The 21,445-nt window shown below is 44.9% G+C and overlaps 1 protein-coding gene across 6 annotated transcripts in view; it reads left to right on the forward strand.

Annotated features, from left to right (window-relative positions):
* Positions 1-21,445, forward strand: part of LOC138642407 (uncharacterized) — a 231,528-nt gene that overhangs the window by 192,131 nt on the left and 17,952 nt on the right. For all 6 annotated transcript variants that reach the window (XM_069730531.1, XM_069730534.1, XM_069730535.1 and 3 more), the window contains 3 exons: positions 6,547-6,582; positions 10,365-10,472; positions 11,251-11,383. In XM_069730531.1, coding sequence (XP_069586632.1) covers positions 6,547-6,582; positions 10,365-10,472; positions 11,251-11,383 — 277 coding nt within the window. The remainder of the gene's footprint in view (positions 1-6,546; positions 6,583-10,364; positions 10,473-11,250; positions 11,384-21,445) is intronic.

The raw sequence follows: 21,445 nt of genomic DNA on the forward strand, positions 1-21,445 counted from the left end.
AGTTGACACAAATGGGTTTGCCTGGCTACTAAAGGTAAAGGCCCCTTCACATTAAGCGACGCTGCAGCGATACCGACAACGATCCGGATCGCTGCAGCGTCGCTGTTTGGTCGCTGGAGAGCTGTCACACTGACCGCTCTCCAGCGACCAACGATGCCGGTAACCAGGGTAAACATCGGGTAACTAAGCGCAGGGCCGCGCTTAGTAACCCGATGTTTACCCTGGTTACCATCCTAAAAGTAAAAAAAAACAAACACTAGATACTTACCTACCGCTGTCTGTCCTCCAGCGCTGCGCTCTGCTTCTCTGCTCTCCTCCTGTACTGTCTGGGAGCCGGAAAGCAGAGCGGTGACGTCACCGCTCTGCTTTCCGGCTCACAGACAGTACAGGAGGAGTGCAGAGCGCAGCGCTGGAGGACAGACAGCGGTAGGTAAGTATCTAGTGTTTGTTTTTTTTTACTTTTAGCATGGTAACCAGGGTAAACATCGGGTTACTAAGCGCGGCCCTGCGCTTAGTTACCCGATGTTTACCCTGGTTACCAGTGAAGACATCGCTGGATCGGTGTCACACACGCCGATCCAGCGATGTCAGCAGGAGATCCAGCGACGAAATAAAGTTCTGGACTTTATTCAGCGACCAACGATCTCCCAGCAGGGGCCTGATCGTTGGTCGCTGTCACACAGAACGATTTCATTAACGATATCGTTGCTACGTCACAAATAGCAACGATATCGTTAACAATATCGTTATGTGTGAAGGTACCTTAACATCCTCACCTGGTAGTGTTAAGGCCCCTTCACATTTAGCGACGCTGCAGCGATACCGACAACGATCCGAATCGCTGCAGCGTCGCTGTTTGGTCGCTGGAGAGCTGTCACACAGACCGCTCTCCAGCGACCAACGATGCCGGTAACCAGGGTAAACATCGGGTAACTAAGCGCAGGGCCGCGCTTAGTAACCCGATATTTACCCTGGTTACCATGCTAAAAGTAAAAAAAACAAACAGTACATACTTACCTACAGCCGTCTGTCCTCCAGCGCTGCGCTCTGCTTCTCTGCTCTCCTCCTGTACTGTCTGAGAGCCGGAAAGCAGAGCGGTGACGTCACCGCTCTGCTTTCCGGCTCACAGCCAGTACAGGAGGAGTGCAGAGCACAGCGCTGGAGGACAGACGGCTGTAGGTAAGTATGTACTGTTTGTTTTTTTTTACTTTTAGCATGGTAACCAGGGTAAACATCGGGTTACTAAGCGCGGCCCTGCGCTTAGTTACCCGATGTTTACCCTGGTTACCAGTGAAGACATTGCTGGATCGGTGTCACACACGCCGATCCAGCGATGTCTCCAGGGAGTCCAGCGACGAAATAAAGTTCTGGACTTTATTCAGCGACCAACGATCTCCCAGCAGGGGCCTGATCGTTGGTCGCTGTCACACATAACTATTTCATTAACGATATCGTTGCTACGTCACAAATAGCAACAATATCGTTAACAATATCGTTATGTGTGAAGGTACCTTTAGACAGGTGATACTTGCATCAGCTTGACTACCAAGAATCCCATTACCTGTGTAAGGCCGGAGTCACAAATGCGAGAAACACATCCGTGTCTCGCATGTGAAAAGCAAGCTCTGGCGCCGGCACTCCAGAGAAGAGCGTGCGGCTGCATAGCAACACATGGAGCCGCACGCTCCGCTCCGAAGTGGCGGCGCCAGAGCTTGCTTTTCACATGCGAGACACAGATGTGTTTCTCGCATGTGTGACTGGCCTAATACTTAGGAAAGCCTGAAAACATGATCTGTTGGTGGCTCTTGAGGGACGGAGGTGGGGAACACTGGCTTTAAAATTCTGTGCAGCACCTGTAGGTTCAAAATGCTCACCACACCTCTAGATACATTCATTGAGAGGTGTAGTTTCCAAAATTGGGTCTCGTCTGGCAGGGATTTCCACTTTTTTAAGCACTATTTATTCCAGCCAATTTTGCTTTCAAAAAGTCAAATGGTGCTCTGTCCCTTCTAGACCCCTGCCTTGCATCCAAACATATGGGTTATTGGTGTGCTCAAAAGAAATTGCACAATTTGCTTTGTCCTTTTACCTCCTATCTTTGTGTAACGGGGGCTGTGAAAACACAACATGGTGTCCGCTATCTATTCCATCCAATTTTGCGCTCCAAAAGTCAATATGGTGCTTCTTCCCCTCTGAGCCCTGCCATGTGCCCAAACAGTATTTTTCCACCACATACGGGGTATTGGAGTACTCGAGAGAAACTGCACGACAAATTTTGGGTCCAGTTTCTCCTGTTACTTTTGTGAAAATGGAAAAAATGTAGGGCTAAAGCAATATTTTTTAATATTTTTTTCCTTCCACATAGATTTAATTCCTGTGATGCACCTAAAGGGTTAATAAACTGCTTAGATGTGCTCTATCTCTTTCAAACCCCTTGAGGTTTTTTTTTTTTTTAAATGGTATCCCTTTTGGGTATTTTCTCTCACACAGACCCCTCAAAGGCGCCTAAAATGTTCTGTGGTCCCCAAAAGAATTGGTTTTATAAATTTTGTTGAAAAATTGCTGATAAAAGTTTAATCCTAACTTACTAACAAAAGAAAATGTTTGAAAAATGATGCTGCTGTAAAGTAGACATGTGTGAAAAGTTAGTTATACCACACAAAATAGTTAATAAATATCTGATTTAAGGGCATACAATTTAAGTTTGAAAATTGTGAAATGTTCTAATTTTTTGTTACATGTTCGCTATTTTCATAAATGCCAATCATAGCGACCAATATTTACCACAAATATGAAGTACAATGTGTCACGAAAAAACACTCAATCGCTTGTAAACTGAGCAAATCCAGTACCATGCAGTGTATAAAACACAACAGCCGGCAGAGCAGCAGGTCACAGAGTTAGGAGCCGGTGGCTTTGGCTAAAGCCTGTGCCGCTGCTAAAAGGAAATGAATATTCATTTCTCTTATAGCGCGCACAGTGACAGCTGCAACCGCAGCCACCGGCTTCCAGAAGACATCCTACTTACCCTCCAGTGTGTCCTCCAGCATCTCGTTGGTGCCGACTTCCAGTTGCTCTTCCTATGTTGAGCAATCATGTGGCCCCACTCATGAAGGTAATGACTATGCATGCATCTCCACACCCATGGCGTGGAGAAATATTACCTTAATGAGTGGTGCCACGTGATCGCTCAGACAGGGAGAGCAACTGGAAGCCGGCACAACGAGATGCTGCAAGGGCAAGTGAGTAGGATGTCTTGTTTTTTTTTGTAATAGGAGGCATGTATACAAGGACGTGTGGGGGATAGCCACGCATACTAGGACATGACTGGGAGAGCCACGCATACCAGGACAGCAACGGGAGGGGGCACGCATACCAGGACAGTGACAGGGAGCCACGCATATCAGGACAGCGAATTGGGGGGGGACACCCATAGCAGGACAGCTAAGGGGGAGCCATGCATACCAGGACAGGACGGGGGAGCCACGCATGCCAGAATGGGTGGAGCCACACATACCAGGACAGCGACAGGGGTACAATGCATACTCTGCTTATACTCGAGTCAATAAGCTTACCTAGTTTTCCGTGGTAAAATTATGTGCCTCAGCTTATACTTGAGTATATACGGTAATTGTAATTTTGGTCGTGGCGCGATTTGGTTTTACATTGATTTATCACCGTTGCACTCTTTATAGATTCAGACCTGAAATGTAACATTTTTTGGAATGTTTGGTGTACACTGTAAGGATTCTTTCTCACACAGCATTTCAAGGTTTTTGGGGGGTTTTTAAGGGCTTTTTTGCGTTCAGATTAGAGATGAGTGGATCGATTTGCCAGTCAGGCAAAGACTGGAGGTCCGCGAATCTTGCCTTCCAGCTTCCCTGGAGCAGGATTTAGTTTACCCAGGCTGGCACAACATCATCCGTTCAACTTGACACGCAGATGACATTGTGGCAGCCTTGACAAATCAAATGCTGCTCTGGGAACACCGTAAGGTAAGGGTTTTGCAGGCCTCCCATCTAGCCACAAGATATCCCCCGCACTTGGACGCTGGACCAGAGTGCTAAAAGTCGATCCAACTATTGGCAACTAATGTTTCAATATCAATGTATTCAAAATCGCAGAACATGTTTTTTTTTTTTCCTCAAAACGTCCGAAATATTCTCTCCAAAAATGCTGACCACATTAAGGGTATGTGCACACGATGCAGATTTAGTGCAGAAAAATCTGCTGCAGTTCTGCACTAAATCTGCATCTCCTGGCAGAATCTGCAGGTGCGTTTTTGATGCGTTTTTTGGTGCAGTTTTTAGTGCAGTTTTTGGTGCAGATTTGAAGTGCGTTTTTTGAGCGTTTTTTGAGCGTTTTTTCATGCAGTTTTGTAAGCGTTTTTTAAAGCTAAATTAATAAAGTTAAAAAAAAATAAAAAAAAAAAAATTGTCCATGTCATGATGTCATTTCCTAGTCCAACCTCCGTTTTGTTAAAGCCATAACCAATTTCTGACAGGCTTCACCATGAGTGCTGGTAATGAAGAACGTAGCCCACCGCATACAGAACAGCCATACCCCTAGCCATACCCCTAGCCCTAACCCTAGCCCTAACCCTAGCCCTAATCCTAGCGCTAACCCTAGCCCTAACCCTAGCCCTAACCCTAGCCCTAACCCTAGCCCTAGCCCTAACCCTAGCCCTAACCCTAGCCATAATCCTAGCCATAACCCTAGCCCTAACCCTACCCCTAACCCTAGCCATAACCCTAGCCCTAACCCTACCCCTAACCCTAGCCATAACCCTAACCCTAGCCCTAATCCTAGCCCTAACCCTAGCCCTAACCCTAGCCCTAATCCTAGCCCTAATCCTAGCCCTAACCCTAGCCATAACCCTAACCCTAACCCTAGCCATAACCCTAACCCTAGCCATAACCCTAACCCTAGCCATAACCCTAACCCTACCCCTAGCCCTAACCCTAGCCCTAACCCTAGCCCTACCCCTAACCTTAGCCCTAACCCTAGCCCTAATCCTAGCCCTAACCCTAGCCCTAACCCTAGCCATAACCCTAACCCTAGCCCTAACCCTACCCCTAACCCTAACCCTAGTGGGGGAAAAAAAAAAATTCTTTATTTTTTTTATTGTTCCTACCTATGGGGGTGACAAAGGGGGGGGGGGGTCATTTACTATTTTTTTATTTTGATCACTGAGATATTTTATATCTCAGTGATCAAAATGCACTTTGGAACGAATCTGCCGGCCGGCAGATTCGGCGGGCGCACTGCGCATGCGCCCGCCATTTTGGAAGATGGCGGCGCCCAGGGAGAAGACGGACGGACCCCGGGAGGAAGGAACGGTAAGCATGATGAGGTGGGGGGGGGGCAGGGGGGGGAGCGGAGCACGGGGGGGTGGATCGGAGCGCGGGGGGGGGGTGGTGGATCGGAGCGGGGGGGGGGGTGGATCGGAGCGCATGGGGGGGTGATCGGGCACCGGGGGGTGGATCGGAGCAAGGGGGGGGGGAGTGGATCGGATCATGGGGGGGTGATTGGAGCACGGGGGGGGGGTGGATTGGATCACGGGGGGGTGATTGGAGCACGGGGGTGAACGGACAAGAGCACGGGGGGAGCGGAGCACAGGACTGAGGGGAGCCGGAGCAGTGTACCGGTGGCTTGGGGGGGATCGGTGGGGTGGGGGCACATGTTATATGTTGTGTTTGTGTTTTTAACCCATTGTAGTCAGTCGCCTGACGATGGGACAACTCTCCCATCATCACATTTCGATGGGAGAAGTAGTCCCACCCGACGAATGACTACAATGAGTCACTACTGACAGAGAGACAGACACACAGACCGACACACACACACAGACCGACACACACACAAACAGACACTACATACCATTTCCACCATGCGCTTCACATCGATCCCCATCCGACGGTACGACTCCATTTTCACTACACTCCGCCCACACACTTCCTCCACATCACTGACGTCACTTCCGTCTGCTGCGGTTTTGACACCCAAATCCGCATAAAATCTGCAGATGGTTATTACATCTGCAGTTTTTATGCGGATTTGACCCACAAAATGGGAGCCTATGGGTGCAGAAACGCTGCAGAACTGCACAAAAGAAGTGACATGCACTTCCTTGAAATCTGCAGCGTTTCTGCACGGATTTTTCTGCACCATGTGCACAGCTTTTTTTTTTTTCTATTGATTTTCATTGAATTGTCACTCACAGTGCAGTTCTGCAGCGTTTCTGCTGCAGAAAAAAACGCTGCAGAACTGCACTAAATCTGCATCGTGTGCACATACCCTTATACCTGTCCTGCAGGATACGTGTGAAGACCTTCTGTACCGATGATTGCAGTAAATGAAAGATAAAGCTGCCAACTAATGACATCACTTTTTTAATTTCTGTATTTTTTTTGCTATTCCTATTTTCTTTTCATAAACGGACCACCGTGCCATGATTGCGGTCCTGCTGTAGATTATTGATGCAGAATGTCCATCATATTAAAATGTGCATATTTGTGGTGTTAATATGTATTTCTGTTTCAACAGGATGAAGCAAGAATGAAGAAAGCTCTAGCATATCTGGTAAGAATTTCTTAATATACCTTTTTGTTTTCAGATTAACAATGAATGAAAGGCGCAGTACATGCCAGAAAAATAATGTAAAGATAAACCGCTTACTAATAAATTTGTATTTTCAAATGGGCCCCGATTTCTTGTTAACGGCAGCTGTCACAGCAGGTGCACTTAGTTTGTACTTGTACTCCTTGGTGTGTGAAGTGGACTGGCCGACTGCCTTAATTCAGGAGGTAACCATCACGGTCATGGCTGCCTAATAGGTAAAAAACCTGGCAAAACAATAGCACAATAGGGTCTTAACCGGTTAGAAAAGATATCAATTGATCAGGAAAATTTGTTCACCTGGCAGGGTTGTGTGACCACAAATACTTATTTCACTTAGGTAAAGGCTGATGCAAACCCACAAAGATCACTTGATACCAATAGTGGAGAATGGGTTAATTCCTGTGCTGCTTGGACAGAAGAGACCATTGGTGGATGGAGCCAGAGACCCATGTAGAATAAATGCAGTTTGTCAATGCATTTTGAAGCTACACACTTCTGTGGACAAACCAGTGATCTTTGGTCTCCTCTGTCCAGTCAGTGCAGGAATTACCATAACCCCTTCATCTTCATTATCGTTATTGCATAGACAAAGAGGGACACCAATTTTGGTTTTGAAATTAGCCTTCCTACTAACTAGCTCTATTCACAAATAGTTCTAATAACTTGTTGAACACAAACCAGAAGTGCCGCTGTCGGGAAAGCTTATGATAACATAAGATCATGGCACCTTTAGAAATACCAATATATTATTAAATTGTTCGTTTTTTAGATTATGAGCACAACTAAAGATTTATTTTTTTCTTGCAGTTGGACAACCCCTTTACTTTTTTTTTCTCCATAAGCACAGCCTGTTTGCAATTTTGCTTGGGTTAGTTCTGTACTGTGTCATTATTCCTCCAGTGAAACCACTAGAGAAAAAAGTTTCAAATTAACCACATCAGGTCTTCTTGCTACCTTTTCACATCCTAATGAACATGCCACTTTACCATTGGGACTTGAAAAGGCAGTGATCTATTGGTACCTCTGCCTAACAGCATTGCATTTCCCTTGCTAAGAGATCAGGCAGAAGGAATTGATTGCAGTCATTGTTTGCAGGGATTCTACATGCCATGGTCAATAGCAGGAGCTGCATGTAAGGAGTGTGACAGAGGTAGATTGCTTTGTCGATCACCCCGTCAGGTCCACACAGCGAAATACCGTAGTTCGAATTCTAGATTTTTCAATCAGAAGCCTAAAAATGGCTTCCAGATCTTCCATAGATCAAGGCCTAGTTGACCGTGCCTGAGACGTGGTCTATTAGTCTGCTTGTCAGTATCAATCCGGGTTTACATGATCGTATAGAAAAATAATCAGTTTTATCCAGAAAACTCGGACAATTTTTTTTCTCATAAGAAGTACGTGTGCAATCTGGTTCTATACGACAGCAGTTATTAAAAATATACATGACAAAATAATGTCCTATGTTGAAGTATTGCAGTGTCTCCATAAAAATTCTATGCTAAACTGTGGCTCTGTATGGAATCCAATTTTTTTCTTTTTTGAGTAGCCATAGATTTGATTGGACAAGCCATCAACACACAGAAGTAACTAGTCCATGCTCAATTTCTTTCACATGCAGATTCAGTCTTGTCAAAAAACTCATTCATCTGTACAGCCCCATTGAATAGCATTGGAAGGAGTGCAGTTCATTTTTCCTCCAGATAGCACACGGACCAAAAATATGGTGAACTCTGCCTAACACTGACAGGCTTGATTAATGCTCTGCACTACATGAGTAGGGAAATGTATTGTCAATGTGATCAATGGATTGTGTGTTCCAGTCCCCATATGGGATAAAATAAATATTGTTAAAAAAAAGTGACGTGTTTAAAAAAATTGAAAAAGTAATAATGTTTTTCAGAATAAAAAGTTGCTTAGGTTACTCATAAAATAAAAGGCTAATACCCAAAGAAAACAGATGTTATCACCACGTTCATAATGACCAGTGCAATAAAAATACATCAGTAGTGAGTGTACTCGTTGCTCGGGTGACCTCCAAGTATTTATGACTGCTCGGAGATTTAGTTTTCATCCTGGCCGCTGAATAATTTACAGCTATTAGCCAGCTTGAATACATGTGGGGATTCCCTAGCAACCAGGCAACCTCCACATGTACTCAGCCTTGCTAGTAGCTGTAAATCATTCAGCTGCTGCGATGAAAACTAAATCTCCGAGCACTAAAAAATACTCGGTCACCCAAGCGTGCTCGGGAAAACCCGAGCAACGAGTACACTCGCTCATCACTAATCATTAGTTATCCCTCCCGATAAACACTACAAAGAAAACATATATTCAAGAGACTGACAGAACTGCCATTTTTGATTATTCCTCCTCATATTAAATGATATAGACTAAATTATTTCCCGGTAATGGGATTTTCAGAGCTCGTGACTTTACTACCCAAGCGGGGGGCCTCCCATGAAGAACCTACTGAATAAAAAGGTGGAATCTCTCCATGCATCAGTTGGGTTACAGAGCATGTGATGACCTTCAAGACTGTTATATGAACATACCATCACCAGACAATAATCACAATACCATTTAGCCTATACACCTAAACTTAAATAGTGCATACGAAACCCAGTGATGGGGGAAAATTATAAGCGTGCTGTCATGGGTTCTGGAAAATGCCATTACAGGTAATTGATTGTCTTTTCCTTTCACACATGACCACACCACACAGGAGATTTACAGAGAAACAAAATCCACCTTAGGGAGGGACCACTGCTTGTAGAACCCTTCTCCCAAAGGATAGATTAGCAGAGAAGGACAGATCAAGCCTATAGTGTTTATAGAAGGTTGAAGGAAAAGACAGTGTTGCTGCCTTACATGTCTGGCCTATAAACACCTCCACCTTCTCTGCCCAAGAGGTCACGACAATCTGAGTAGAATGAGTTTCTATATTCTCTGGGACTGTGATGCCACAAGAGGAGTAGAATTACCTAATGGCTTACATTACCCATCTAGCTAAGATACCCCTTGAGACTTTAAGACCTTTTCTAGAGCCATGGAAAGAAACAACTGGCTGTTCCTCGATTGTCTCGTTAATGACATGTGACTTAATAAAGATCTCCACGGTTCAAAGAGCGGTTTGGTTGGTGCCTCTAGCACCAGGTTCAGATCCCAATGAGGAATTTTCGGACCAGGGATTGGCCTAGATTTATCACAAGCCTTAATACATCTAGCTACCCATCTATTTCCTGCCAAGTCAGTTTTACAATGCTCACAGGGCTTAAATCTGGAAGAAATGAGGAGAAAGTTTGGTATCAGCTTTTAATGTACTCCAATATTGTACCACTTACAAATACAAGTCTTCCGTCAACAACAAATCCTTATACAGCTGTGTTTGCTTATCAGTCATGGCCATAATGGTGCTGTTATACAGATAAAATTGATACCTTTAGTGAATAAATCCGCTTTATAGTTGTTGTTTAGTCCGCATTTGCAGTTTTCGGGTGATAAGCTGGCCGGCGTGAATAACAGTGCCATTGTGGCCATGCCTTTACATTGCTAAATCATGCTGATGGGTTCTCTTTAAGGGTTTAGGTAACATTAATACATGCAAGTTTCCCTGAAATTAGTAATAATGTTAATGTTTGTGTCCTACAGTATGAAATGTGCAAATTCGTTCGCTGTTCTGCCTAAACTTGCATTATATACATAGATGTGCCATTCTCCAATATCTTTTTTTATTTCCATTGTAGGAGTCCTTTGAGATTGACAGTGAAATAGAAGCAACGACTGTAACAATGCTCTGTGAGAAGCTGACTGCTAATCTGAAATTTTACAGTACCAATGCAATGCAAGTTGCTGTAAGTTTCTACTTGTGGAGTTTTTGTTTTGTTTTTTAACTACATGCAGCTCATTTTCATCTTTCATGAGCCATGTACACACAAGCACATTTATGTATACCCGATACTGTACTTGAGGGACATGAAAACTTTTGTCTTAATTGGGATTTGCAGTGTTTGTAATGTTCCATTCCAAAGGATTTTAATTACAGCAAAGGAACCTTGAAGGGTTTCTACGCCACTGTCATATTGATGACCTATTCACGGAATATGTGATCTTTATGAGATTGATGGAGGTCTAATTCTTGAATGGGAGACAATGCGCAGTCCTCGGCAGTGGGCACTATGCAATGTTTGGGGCTGCTGTGTTCCGCCCCATACATTGCTTAGTTTTAGCTGCTGCTGGCACACTTTTCAGCAAATCAGTGAATTTGCTGCTCGTCATTAAATAGGTCACCAGTAGTTCAGTCTAGACAACCCCCTTTATTTTTAAAAAAATTTTTTTAACTGCACAAAGATCAATAGTGTTTTTGTTTTGTTTTTTATCACCAGGCATTTAGAATACTGATGCTTGGAATTTGACTACTGCCTGTGTTATGTTTTGAGTGCTGGCTCATACTCAGTCAGAGGATTTTGGATGTTGGGATAACGATTATAGCATTGCTAAACTATTGCTTTAATCTGCAGGCTATAATACCTGCTTCTCAAAGACCCTTCTTCTGATTAGCATTTGCTGTTGTTAAATTTACAAGTTTGAGCGCCCAGATATTTGTAATAATATGTTGCTTTATTGTTTAAGCTCTTTCCATCTAGAGTTGCTAAGGCACAGGACGTGGCCATGTCTTTGGTGAAGAACGTTGCAAACCAACGTTCACATATGCAGAATGCAAACCAGGCTAAAAAGCCTTCACAAAAGAAGAAAAAACAACCATGTAAGTTTTTTCATAATGTAATTGAATGTACAAAGGTCTGAGAAGGCTTGTATCGTTTATGCAGGAGTCATTGTTTAGGGATTGTTGGGGTGAGCTGTGAATATAACCCATTGTGAACGTGTTTTCCGCCTCCAGCTTTATAATAGACTAGCTATTTAACCCGTTCTACGCCCGGGTGGCGAGCATTTATATTGGTATATGGTCTCCATCCTGTCATGTGCTGCTCCATCCTGCGCCCCCATCCTGTCATGTGCTGCTCCATCCTGCGCCCCCATCCTGTCATGTGCTGCTCCATCCTGCGCCCCCATCCTGTCATGTGCTGCTCCACCCTGCGCCCCCATCCTGTCATGTGCTGCTCCACCCTGCGCCCCATCCTGTCATGTGCTGTTCCAACCTGCATCCCCATCCTGTCATGTGCTGCTCCATCCTGCGTCCCCATCCTGTCATGTGCTCCCATCCTGCGCCCCTGTCTTGTCATGTGCTGCTCCCATCCTGCCCCCATCCTGTCATGTGGTGCTCCCATCGTGCGCAACCATTCTGTCATGTGCTGTTCCCATCCTTTGTCCCCATTTTGTCATGTTCTGCTCCCATCCTGTGCCCCCATTCTGTTGTAATGTGCTGTACCCATTCTGCCTGTTCCTGTTTCCATTCTGCCGTAAGTTGCTCCCATCTTTCTCTCTCCGGCTGTACTGCCCGAGTGCGGCTGTGCTGAGTGCGGCTGCGCTGAGTGCGGCTGGCTGTACTTACTGCCTGAGTGTGGCGCTGGCTATAATGGATACAGCACCCCTGCAGCCAGCACAGCGAGGGCCGACTCCGCCCACTCGCGTCACTGGTTACATTCTGGTGACATCATCGAAGGTCCTGGAGCTCTGCTGGGCTCTACATCTACCCTGACCGGAGCTCCAGAGCACAGAGCCCTCATGGCCGCTATATTATGGGGGATACACGGGTGTGTGGAGCCCCCAGGGCCAGTATATTGGGGGGGTGGGGGGTGGGGGGTGGATAAGTAAGTTCGGCTGCGTCACCCTGGTCCAGACTGCGCAGGTGTGGTGCGTCGCGCTTGCGCAGTCTATAAAGGCTTCGGACAGAGTGACGCTCCCACCGTTATATTATAGATATTACAGATGTTGCTGAAACATGATCTTTAGAGAACAGAGTAAAAGCCAATTGTAGCCCTCCGTGGTCCTTGTGAAAACTGTAGTATTTCAGTATTTTTCTACATGATAGAGATCAGATCACAAAAATGTTTAACATAAAACTTCAGTGCAGCCTGATACATGCTCCATGAACTGCAGTGTTTCAGAGAAAACCCTGTATTTTACAGCTTACCGAGAATCATGCCGTTTGGGTAAGAAGACAAGGAGGCGGGTGCTTGGTAGCTTCTCCCAGTCCCCTTCCCCTTGAGTGACTGGTCTCTCCATGTGTATAAAGAGAGACCTGTCACTCAAGCAGGGCAGGGAAAGTCAGCAGAAAAACAGTCTAGTAAACTAGTTACTCAAGCTTTATGGTGTTCAGTTGACTTTTAACCCCTTACTGACATGACACCCAGTTGCTTCATATGCCTGCTACCTGACTTTCATGCGGGCTCAAAGTGAGTCTGCATCTTTACAGGCAGATGATGGCTGTAATATTCAGCAATAATCTGACTTTCAGCTGCGCATGGAGCAGAGCTCCACCCACAGGGGATAACCTGTTAAATGCACAGCTATCAATTTCTGACAGCAGCACGTACGGGGCGCTAACATGGACACTTGGTCCATGCACCCATCGACGCCCAAATGATGTTTTTACATATACATAGTGAAAAAAAATTGGAATTTAAAAAAATATATATATATGTATATGCTATATTTTTATACCCCATAACTTTTTTAACCCCTTTATCCCATATGACGTACTATCCCGTCGAGGTGACCTGGGACTTATTTCCCACTGACCGGATAGTACGTCATAGGCGATCGGCCGCGCTCACGGGGGGAGCGCGTCCGATCGCCACCGGGTGTCAGCTGATTATTACAGCTGACATCCGGCACTATGTGCCAGGAGCGGTCACGGACCGCTCCCAGAACACTAATCCCTGGCACACTGCGATCAAAGATGATCGCAGCGTTCCGGCGGCATAGGGAAGCATCGCGCAGGGAGGGGGCGATGTGATCACATTGCTCCGAGGGTCTCCTACATCCTCTTCCCTGCAGGCCCGGATACAAAATGGTCGCGGGGGGGGGGGGGGGGCCTTCCGAGTCCTGCAGGGAGGTGGCTTTCAAGCGCCTGCTCAGAGTGCACTGCAAAGTCAGATCAGCGATCTGTCACTATAGTGTGATGTCCCCCCCTGGGGCAATGTAGAAAAAAAAAAAATTCCTAAATAAAGAAATATATATATATTGTTCCAAAAAAATACATTTCTTTATCTTAATTAAAAAAAAACAATAAAAGTACACAAATTTAGTATGGCCGCGTCCGTAACGACCTGACCTATAAAACTGTCCCACTAGTTGACCCCTTCAGAGAACACCGTAAAAAAGAGGCAAAAAATGACGCTTTATCATACCTCCAAACAAAGTGGAATAACACGCGATCATAAAGACGGATATAAATAACCATGGTACCGCTGAAATCTTGTCCCGCAAAAAACGAGCCGCCATACGGCATCATCAACGAAAAAATAAGTTATAGTCCTCAGAATAAAGCGATGCAAAAATAATTTTTTATATAAAACTAGCTGAAGAGCCCGGCGTTGCCTGGGCATAGTAAATATCTGTGGTTAGTTATAGCACCTCACTTCTCTTATTTTCCCATCACGCCTTTCATTTTCCCAATCACATCTTTCATTTTCCCCCTCACATCTCTCATTTTCTCCCTCACACCTCTCGTTTTCTCCCTCACTCCTCTCATTCCCCCCTAACACTTGTCATTTCGACCTCACATCTGTCATTTTCCGTTCACTCCACTATTTTCCCTCACTCCTCTCATTTTGCACTCACCTTTTCATTTTCACCTCACACCTCTCATTTTCACCTCAGTATATACATGTTTGTCATCTCCCTTATATATAGTATACACCTGTATGTCATCTCCTGTATATAGTATATACCTGTATGTCATCTCCCCTGTATATAGTATATACCTGCTGTCATCTCCCCTGTATATAGTATATACCTGTATGTCATCTCCTTCTATATATAGTATATACTTGTATGTCATCTCCTCCTGTATATAGTATATACCTGTGTCATCTCCCCTGTATATAGTATATATCTGTGTCATCTCCTCCTGTATATAGTATATATTATTATTATTATTATTATTATTATTTATTGTTATAGCGCCATTTATTCCATGGCGCTTTACATGTGAGGAGGGGTATACATAATGAAAACAAGTACAATAATCTTAAACAATACAAGTCATAACTGGTACAGGAGGAATGAGGACCCTGCCCGCGAGGGCTCACAATCTACAAGGGATGGGTGAGAATACAGTAGGTGAGGGTAGAGATGGTCATGCAGCGGTTTGGTCGATCGGTGGTAGCTGCAGGTTGTAGGCTTGTCTGAAGAGGTGGGTCTTCAGGTTCTTTTTGAAGGTTTCGATGGTATGCGAGAGTCTGATGTGTTGTGGTAGAGGGTTCCAGAGTAGGGGTGATACGCGAGAGAAATCTTGTATACGATTGTGGGAAGAGGAGATAAGAGGGGAGTAGAGTAGGAGATCTTGTGAGGATCGGAGGTTGCGGGTAGGTAAGTACCGGGAGACGAGGTCACAGATGTATGGAGGAGACAGGTTGTGGATGGCTTTGTACGTCATGGTTAGGGTTTTGTAGTGGAGTCTCTGGGCAATGGGGAGCCAGTGAAGGGATTGACAGAGGGGAGAGGCCGGGGAATAGCGGGGGGACAGGTGGATTAGTCGGGCAGCAGAGTTTAGAATAGATTGGAGGGGTGCGAGAGTGTTAGCGGGGAGGCCACAGAGCAGGAGGTTGCAGTAGTCAAGGCGAGAGATGATGAGGGCATGGACTAGGGTTTTTGCAGATTCATGGTTGAGGAATGAATGGATTCGTGAAATATTTTTGAGTTGCAGTCGGCAGGAAGTGGAAAGGGCTTGGATATGTGGTTTGAAGGAGAGATCAGCGTCAAGGATTACCCCGAGGCAGCGAGCTTGTGGGACTGGGGAGAGTGGGCAGCCATTTACTGTAATTGATAGGTTCGTTGGGGGGGTCGCGTGAGATGGGGGAAAGATGATGAATTCTGTTTTGTCCATGTTAAGTTTCAAAAATCTAGCGGAGAAGAAGGATGAAATAGTGGACAGACATTGAGGGATTCTGGTTAGAAGGGAGGTGATATCTGGTCCAGAGATGTAGATCTGTGTGTCGTCAGCATAGAGGTGATACTGAAAGCCATGAGATTCTATGAGCTGTCCCAGGCCAAAGGTGTAAATGGAGAAGAGCAAGGGCCCAAGGACTGAACCTTGTGGGACTCCGACAGATAGAGGGCGAGGTGAGGAGGTGGTGTGTGAGTGGGAGACGCTGAATGTCCGGTCTGTTAGGTATGATGAGATCCAGGATAGGGCCAAGTCTGCGATGCCAAGGGATGAGAGGGTTTGTAATAATAGGGAATGGTCCACTGTGTCAAAGGCAGCCGACAGGTCGAGGAGGAGGAGGACAGAGTAGTGTCGCTTGCTCTTGGCGGTTAAGAGGTCATTGGTGACTTTAGTTAGGGCAGTTTCGGTGGAATGGTGTGACCGGAAGCCAGATTGTAGGCGGTCAAAGAGGGAGCAGGAAGAGAGATGGGAGGACAGTTCAAGGTAAACGTGTTGTTCCAGTAGTTTGGAGGCATAGGGGAGAAGTGATATAGGGCGATAGCTAGATACAGAGGATGGGTCAAGAGAGGGCTTTTTGAGGATAGGTGTGATGGAGGCATGTTTAAAGCTTGAGGGGAAAACACCAGTTGTTAGAGATAAGTTGAAGAGATGGGTTAGGGTTGGGATGAAGATTGTGGTGAGGTTTGGGATGAGGTGGGATGGGAGTGGGTCAAGTGCACAGGTGGTGAGATGTGATCTTGAGAGTAGAGTGGAGAGTTGATCTTCTGTAATGGTGGAGAAGTTGGTTTTGGAGGTGGAGGGCTGTGAAATCGGGAGGAAGAGCTCTGGGGGTTGTTGACCAAAACTGTCTCTAATGCTATCAATCTTCTGCTTGAAAAATGAGGCAAAGTCTTCAGCAGAGATAAGTGGGGAGGGAGGAGGTGCTGGGGGACGGAGGAGAGAATTGAAGGTGTTGAATAACTGTTTAGGGTTGTGAGAGAGGGAGGATATGAGAGATGAGAAGTAGGTTTGTTTAGCTGTGGCAAGTGTGGTCTTGAAAGTAGTGAGGGACTGTTTGAATGCGATGAAGTGCTCGTTAGAGTGGGATCTTTTCCATCTGCGCTCAGCAGCTCTGGAAGCTCGCCTAAGTTCTTTGGTCAGGCTGGTGTGCCAGGGCTGTCTGTTGATTTTGCGAGCTTTGGTATGTGTAAGTGGGGCAGCAGATTCCAAAGCTACAGCTATTGTGGTATTATATAGAGCAGCAGCGTCATCCGCATTGTGTATGGAACTTATGCCTGTGAGGGGGAGGAGGGATTCAGAGAATGAATGTAGGTCAAGATGTTTAATATTTCTGCGAGGGTGTGAAAGTTTGTGGGGTGGGGATTGTAGACATGGAGTGGAGAGAGATGAGAATGTGAGAAAGTTGTGGTCAGAGAGAGGAAGAGGTGAGTTAGAGAGGTTAGATAGAGAGCAGAGGCGGGTGAAGATGAGGTCCAGTGTGTGACCGTCTTTGTGAGTGGCTGCAGAAGACCATTGAGTGAGGCTGAAGGAGGAAGTGAGAGATAGAAGTTTAGTGGCAGCTGAGAGGGAAGTGTCAATGGGTATGTTGAAGTCGCCCATGATGATAGTGGGGATGTCCGCAGAAAGGAAATGAAGTAGCCAGGTGGTCAAAGAAGATGGTGGCTGGCCCTGGGGGGCGGTAAATGACAGCCAGTTGGAGGTTGGTGGGGGAATAGATGCGCATAGAGTGCACCTCAAAGGAAGGGAGGGTAACAGAGGGTGGCAGTGGGATTGGAGTGAATGAGCAGTTATCTGACAGGAGAAAACCAACTCCTCCGCCATGTTATATATCCGCCATGACATATATCTGTGTCATCTCCTCCTGTATATAGTATATACCTGTATGTCATCTTCTATATATAGCATATACCTGTATGTCATCTCCTGTATATACTATACTAGACTGTGGCCCGATTCTAACGCATCGGGTATTCTAGAATATGCATGTCCCCGTAGTATATGGACAATGATGATTCCAGAATTCGCGGCAGACTGTGCCCGTCGCTGATTGGTCGAGGCAACCTTTATGACATCATCGTCGCCATGGCAACCATTGACATCATCGTCGCTGTGCCCGTCGCTGAATCAGAAACGTGAGATGTCTACGTCCTTTATGACATCATCGTCGCTGTGCCCGTTGCTGATTGGTCGAGGCCTGGCAGCCTCGACCAATCAGACGCGGGATTTCTACGTCCTTTATGACATCATCGTCGCTGTGCCCGTCGCTGATTGGTCGAGGCCTGGCGGCCTCGACCAATCAGAGACGCGGGATTTCTACGTCGACGCTGTGCCGGTCTCTGATTGGTCGAGGCAATCAGAGAGCCGGGATTTCCAGGACAGACAGACAGACGGAAAAACCCTTAGACAATTATATATATAGATACCTGTAGGTCATCTGCTCCGGTATATAGTATATACCTGTGTCATCTCCTACTGTATATAGTATATACCTGTATGTCATCTCCTCCTGTATATAGTATGTACCTGTATGTCATCTCCTCCTCTATATAGTATATACCTGTGTGTCATCTCTCCTGTATATAGTATATATCTGTGTCATCTCCCCTGTATATAGTATATACCTGTGTGTCATCTCCTCCTGTATTAGACCTCGTTCACACGTTATTTGCTCAGTATTTTTACCTCAGTATTTGTAAGCTAAATTGGCAGCCTGATAAATCCCCAGCCAACAGGAAGCCCTCCCCCTGGCAGTATATATTAGCTCACACATACACATAATAGTCAGGTCATGTGACTGACAGCTGCCATATTTCCTATATGGTACATTTGTTGCTCTTGTAGTTTGTCTGCTTATTAATCAGATTTTTATTTTTGAAGGATAATACCAGACTTGTGTGTGTTTTAGGGCGAGTTTCGTTTGTCAAGTTGTGTGTGTTGAGTTGCGTGTGGCGACATGCATGTAGCGACTTTTGTGAGATGAGTTTTGTGTGGCGACATGCGTGTAGCAACTTTTGTGTGTCGAGTTGCATGTGACAGGTTAGTGTAGCAAGTTGTGTGCAGCAAGTTTTGCACGTGGCGAGTTTTATGTGTGGTGCCTTTTGAGTATGTGCAAGTTTTGTGTGAGGCAACTTTTGCATGTGTTGCAACTTTTGTGCATGTGGCAATTTTTCCGCGTGTGCAAGTTTTGCGTGTGGCGAGTTTTCCATGAGGTGAGTTTTGCACTTGTGGCGAGTTTTGCGTGAGCCTAGTTTTTGCATGTGGCGAGTTTTGCGCGTGGCGAGTTTTGAGCGGCGACTTTTGTGTTTCGACTTTTATGTGGCGAGGTTGGTGTATGTGTGGTGAAATGTGTGCTGAGGGTAATATGTGTTCAAGCATGTGGTAGTGTGTGGCGCATTTTGTGTGTGTTCATATCCCCGTGTGTGGTGAGTATCCCATGTCGGGGCCCCACCTTAGCAACTGTACGGTATATACTCTTTTGCGCCATCGCTCTCATTCTTTAAGTCCCCCTTGTTCACATCTGTCAGCTGTCAATTTGCCTCCAACACTTTTCCTTTCACTTTTCCCCATTATGTAGAAAGGGGCAAAATTGTTTGGTGAATTGGAAAGCACGGGGTTAAAATTTCACCTCACAACATAGCCTATGATGCTCTCGGGGTCCAGACGTGTGACTGTGCAAAATTTTGTGGCTGTAGCTGCGACGGTGCAGATGCCAATCCCGGACATACATACATACATACATACATACACACACACATACACACACACATTCAGCTTTATATATTAGATAGTTTTTATCTTATAAAACGGCCAAAAAATAAAAAATGATTTAAATGATGTATCGCTGTAATCGTTCTGACCTGAAGAATAAAACTGCTTTATCAATTTTACCAAACAAGGAATGGTATAAGCCCCCCCTCCAAAAGAAATTTATGAATAGCTGGTTTTTGTTCATTCTACCTCATAAAAATCGAAATAAAAAGCGATCAAAAAATGTCACGTGCCCGAAAATGGTACCAATAAAAACGTCAACTCGTCCTACAAAAACAAGATCTCACATGACTCTGTGGACCAAAATATGGAAAAATTATAGCTCTCAAAATGTGGAGACGTAAAAACTATTTTTTTTGCAATAAAAAGTGTCTTTTAGTGTGTGACAGCTACCAATCATAAACATCCGCTAAAGAACCTGCTATAAAAGTAAATCAAACCCCCCTTCATCACGCCATTAGTTACAGAAAAATAACATTTTTAAAAATGTATTTATTTTCATTTTTCCATTAGGGTTGGGGCTAAAGTTAGGGTTGGGGCTAAAGTTAGGGTTGGGGCTAAAGTTGGGGTAAAACAGTGCCTCTTCCCTTCCGAGCTCTCCCGTGTGCCCAAACAGGGGTTTACCCAAACAGGGGTTTACCCAAACATATGGGGTATCGGCATACTCAGGAGAAATTGGACCCCAAAAGCTGTTGTCCAATTTGACCTGTTACCCTTGGGAAAACACAAAACTGAGGGCTAAAAAATAATTTTTGTGGAAAAAAAAAAAAGAATTTTTCTTTTCACGGTTCTGCGTTATAAACTGTAGTGAAACACTTGGGGGTTCAAAGTTCTCACAACACATCTAGATAAGTTCCTTAGGGGGTCTTCTTTTCCAAAATGGTGTCACTTGTGAGGGGTTTCAATGTTTAGGCACATCGGGGGCTCTCCAAACGCGACATGGTGTCCTATCTCAATTCCAGTCAATTTTGCTTTGAAAAGTCAAACCGCACTCCTTCCCTTCCGAGCTCTGCCATGCGCCCAAACATATGGGGTATCGGCGTACTCAGGAAAAATTTTACAACAACTTTTGGGGTCCAATTTTTCCTGTTACCCGTGCTAAAATAAAACAGATTGGAGCTGAAGTAAATTTTTTGTGAAAAAAAGTTAATGTTCATTTTGTTTTAAACATTCCAAAAATTCCTGTGAAACACCTGAAGGGTTAGGGTATATGCACACGTTCCGGATTCTCTGCGGATCTGCAGCGTTTTTTGCGGTGCAAAAATGCTGCAGATCCGCAATTGATTTACAGTACAAGGTAAATCAATGAGAAGAAAAAAAAATGCTGTGCACACTTTGCGGAAAATCCGCTGCGGAAACGCTGCGGTTTAAAAGATGTAGCATGTCATTCTTTTTTTGCGAATCTGCAGCGTTTTTGTACCCATTCCGTTATAGAAAACCGCAGGGGTAAAAAACGCAGCAAATCTGCAAAAAAAAAAAAAAAAAAAACACAAACGCACAAAAAACGCTGCGGAACTGAAAAAAAAAACGCAGCTGCGTTTTCTGCCAGGAGAGGCAGAATCCGCACCAGAAATTCCTAGGCCTAATCCGCAACGTGTGCACATAGCCTTAATAAACTTCTTGAATGTGCTTTTGAGCACCTTGAGGGGTGCAGTTTTTAGTATGGTGTCATACTTGGGGTATTTTCTGTTATATAGACCCCTCAAAGTGACTTCAAATGTGATGTGGTCCCTAAAAAAAAAATGGTGTTGTAAAAATTAGAATTTGCTGGCAACTTTTAACCCTTATAACTCCCTAACAAAACAAAAATTTTGGTTCCAAAATTGTGCTGATGTAAAGTAGACGTGGGAAATGTTACTTAAGTATTTTGTGACATATCTCTGATTTAAGGGCGTAAAAATTCAAAGTTGAAAAATTGCGAAATTTTCCCCAAATTTCCGTTTTGTTTTTTTTCACAAATAAATGCAAGTAATATAAAAGAAATTT

The sequence above is a fragment of the Ranitomeya imitator genome, chromosome 6 (assembly GCF_032444005.1).
Source record: "Ranitomeya imitator isolate aRanImi1 chromosome 6, aRanImi1.pri, whole genome shotgun sequence".
NCBI classification, from domain to species: Eukaryota; Metazoa; Chordata; class Amphibia; order Anura; family Dendrobatidae; genus Ranitomeya; species Ranitomeya imitator.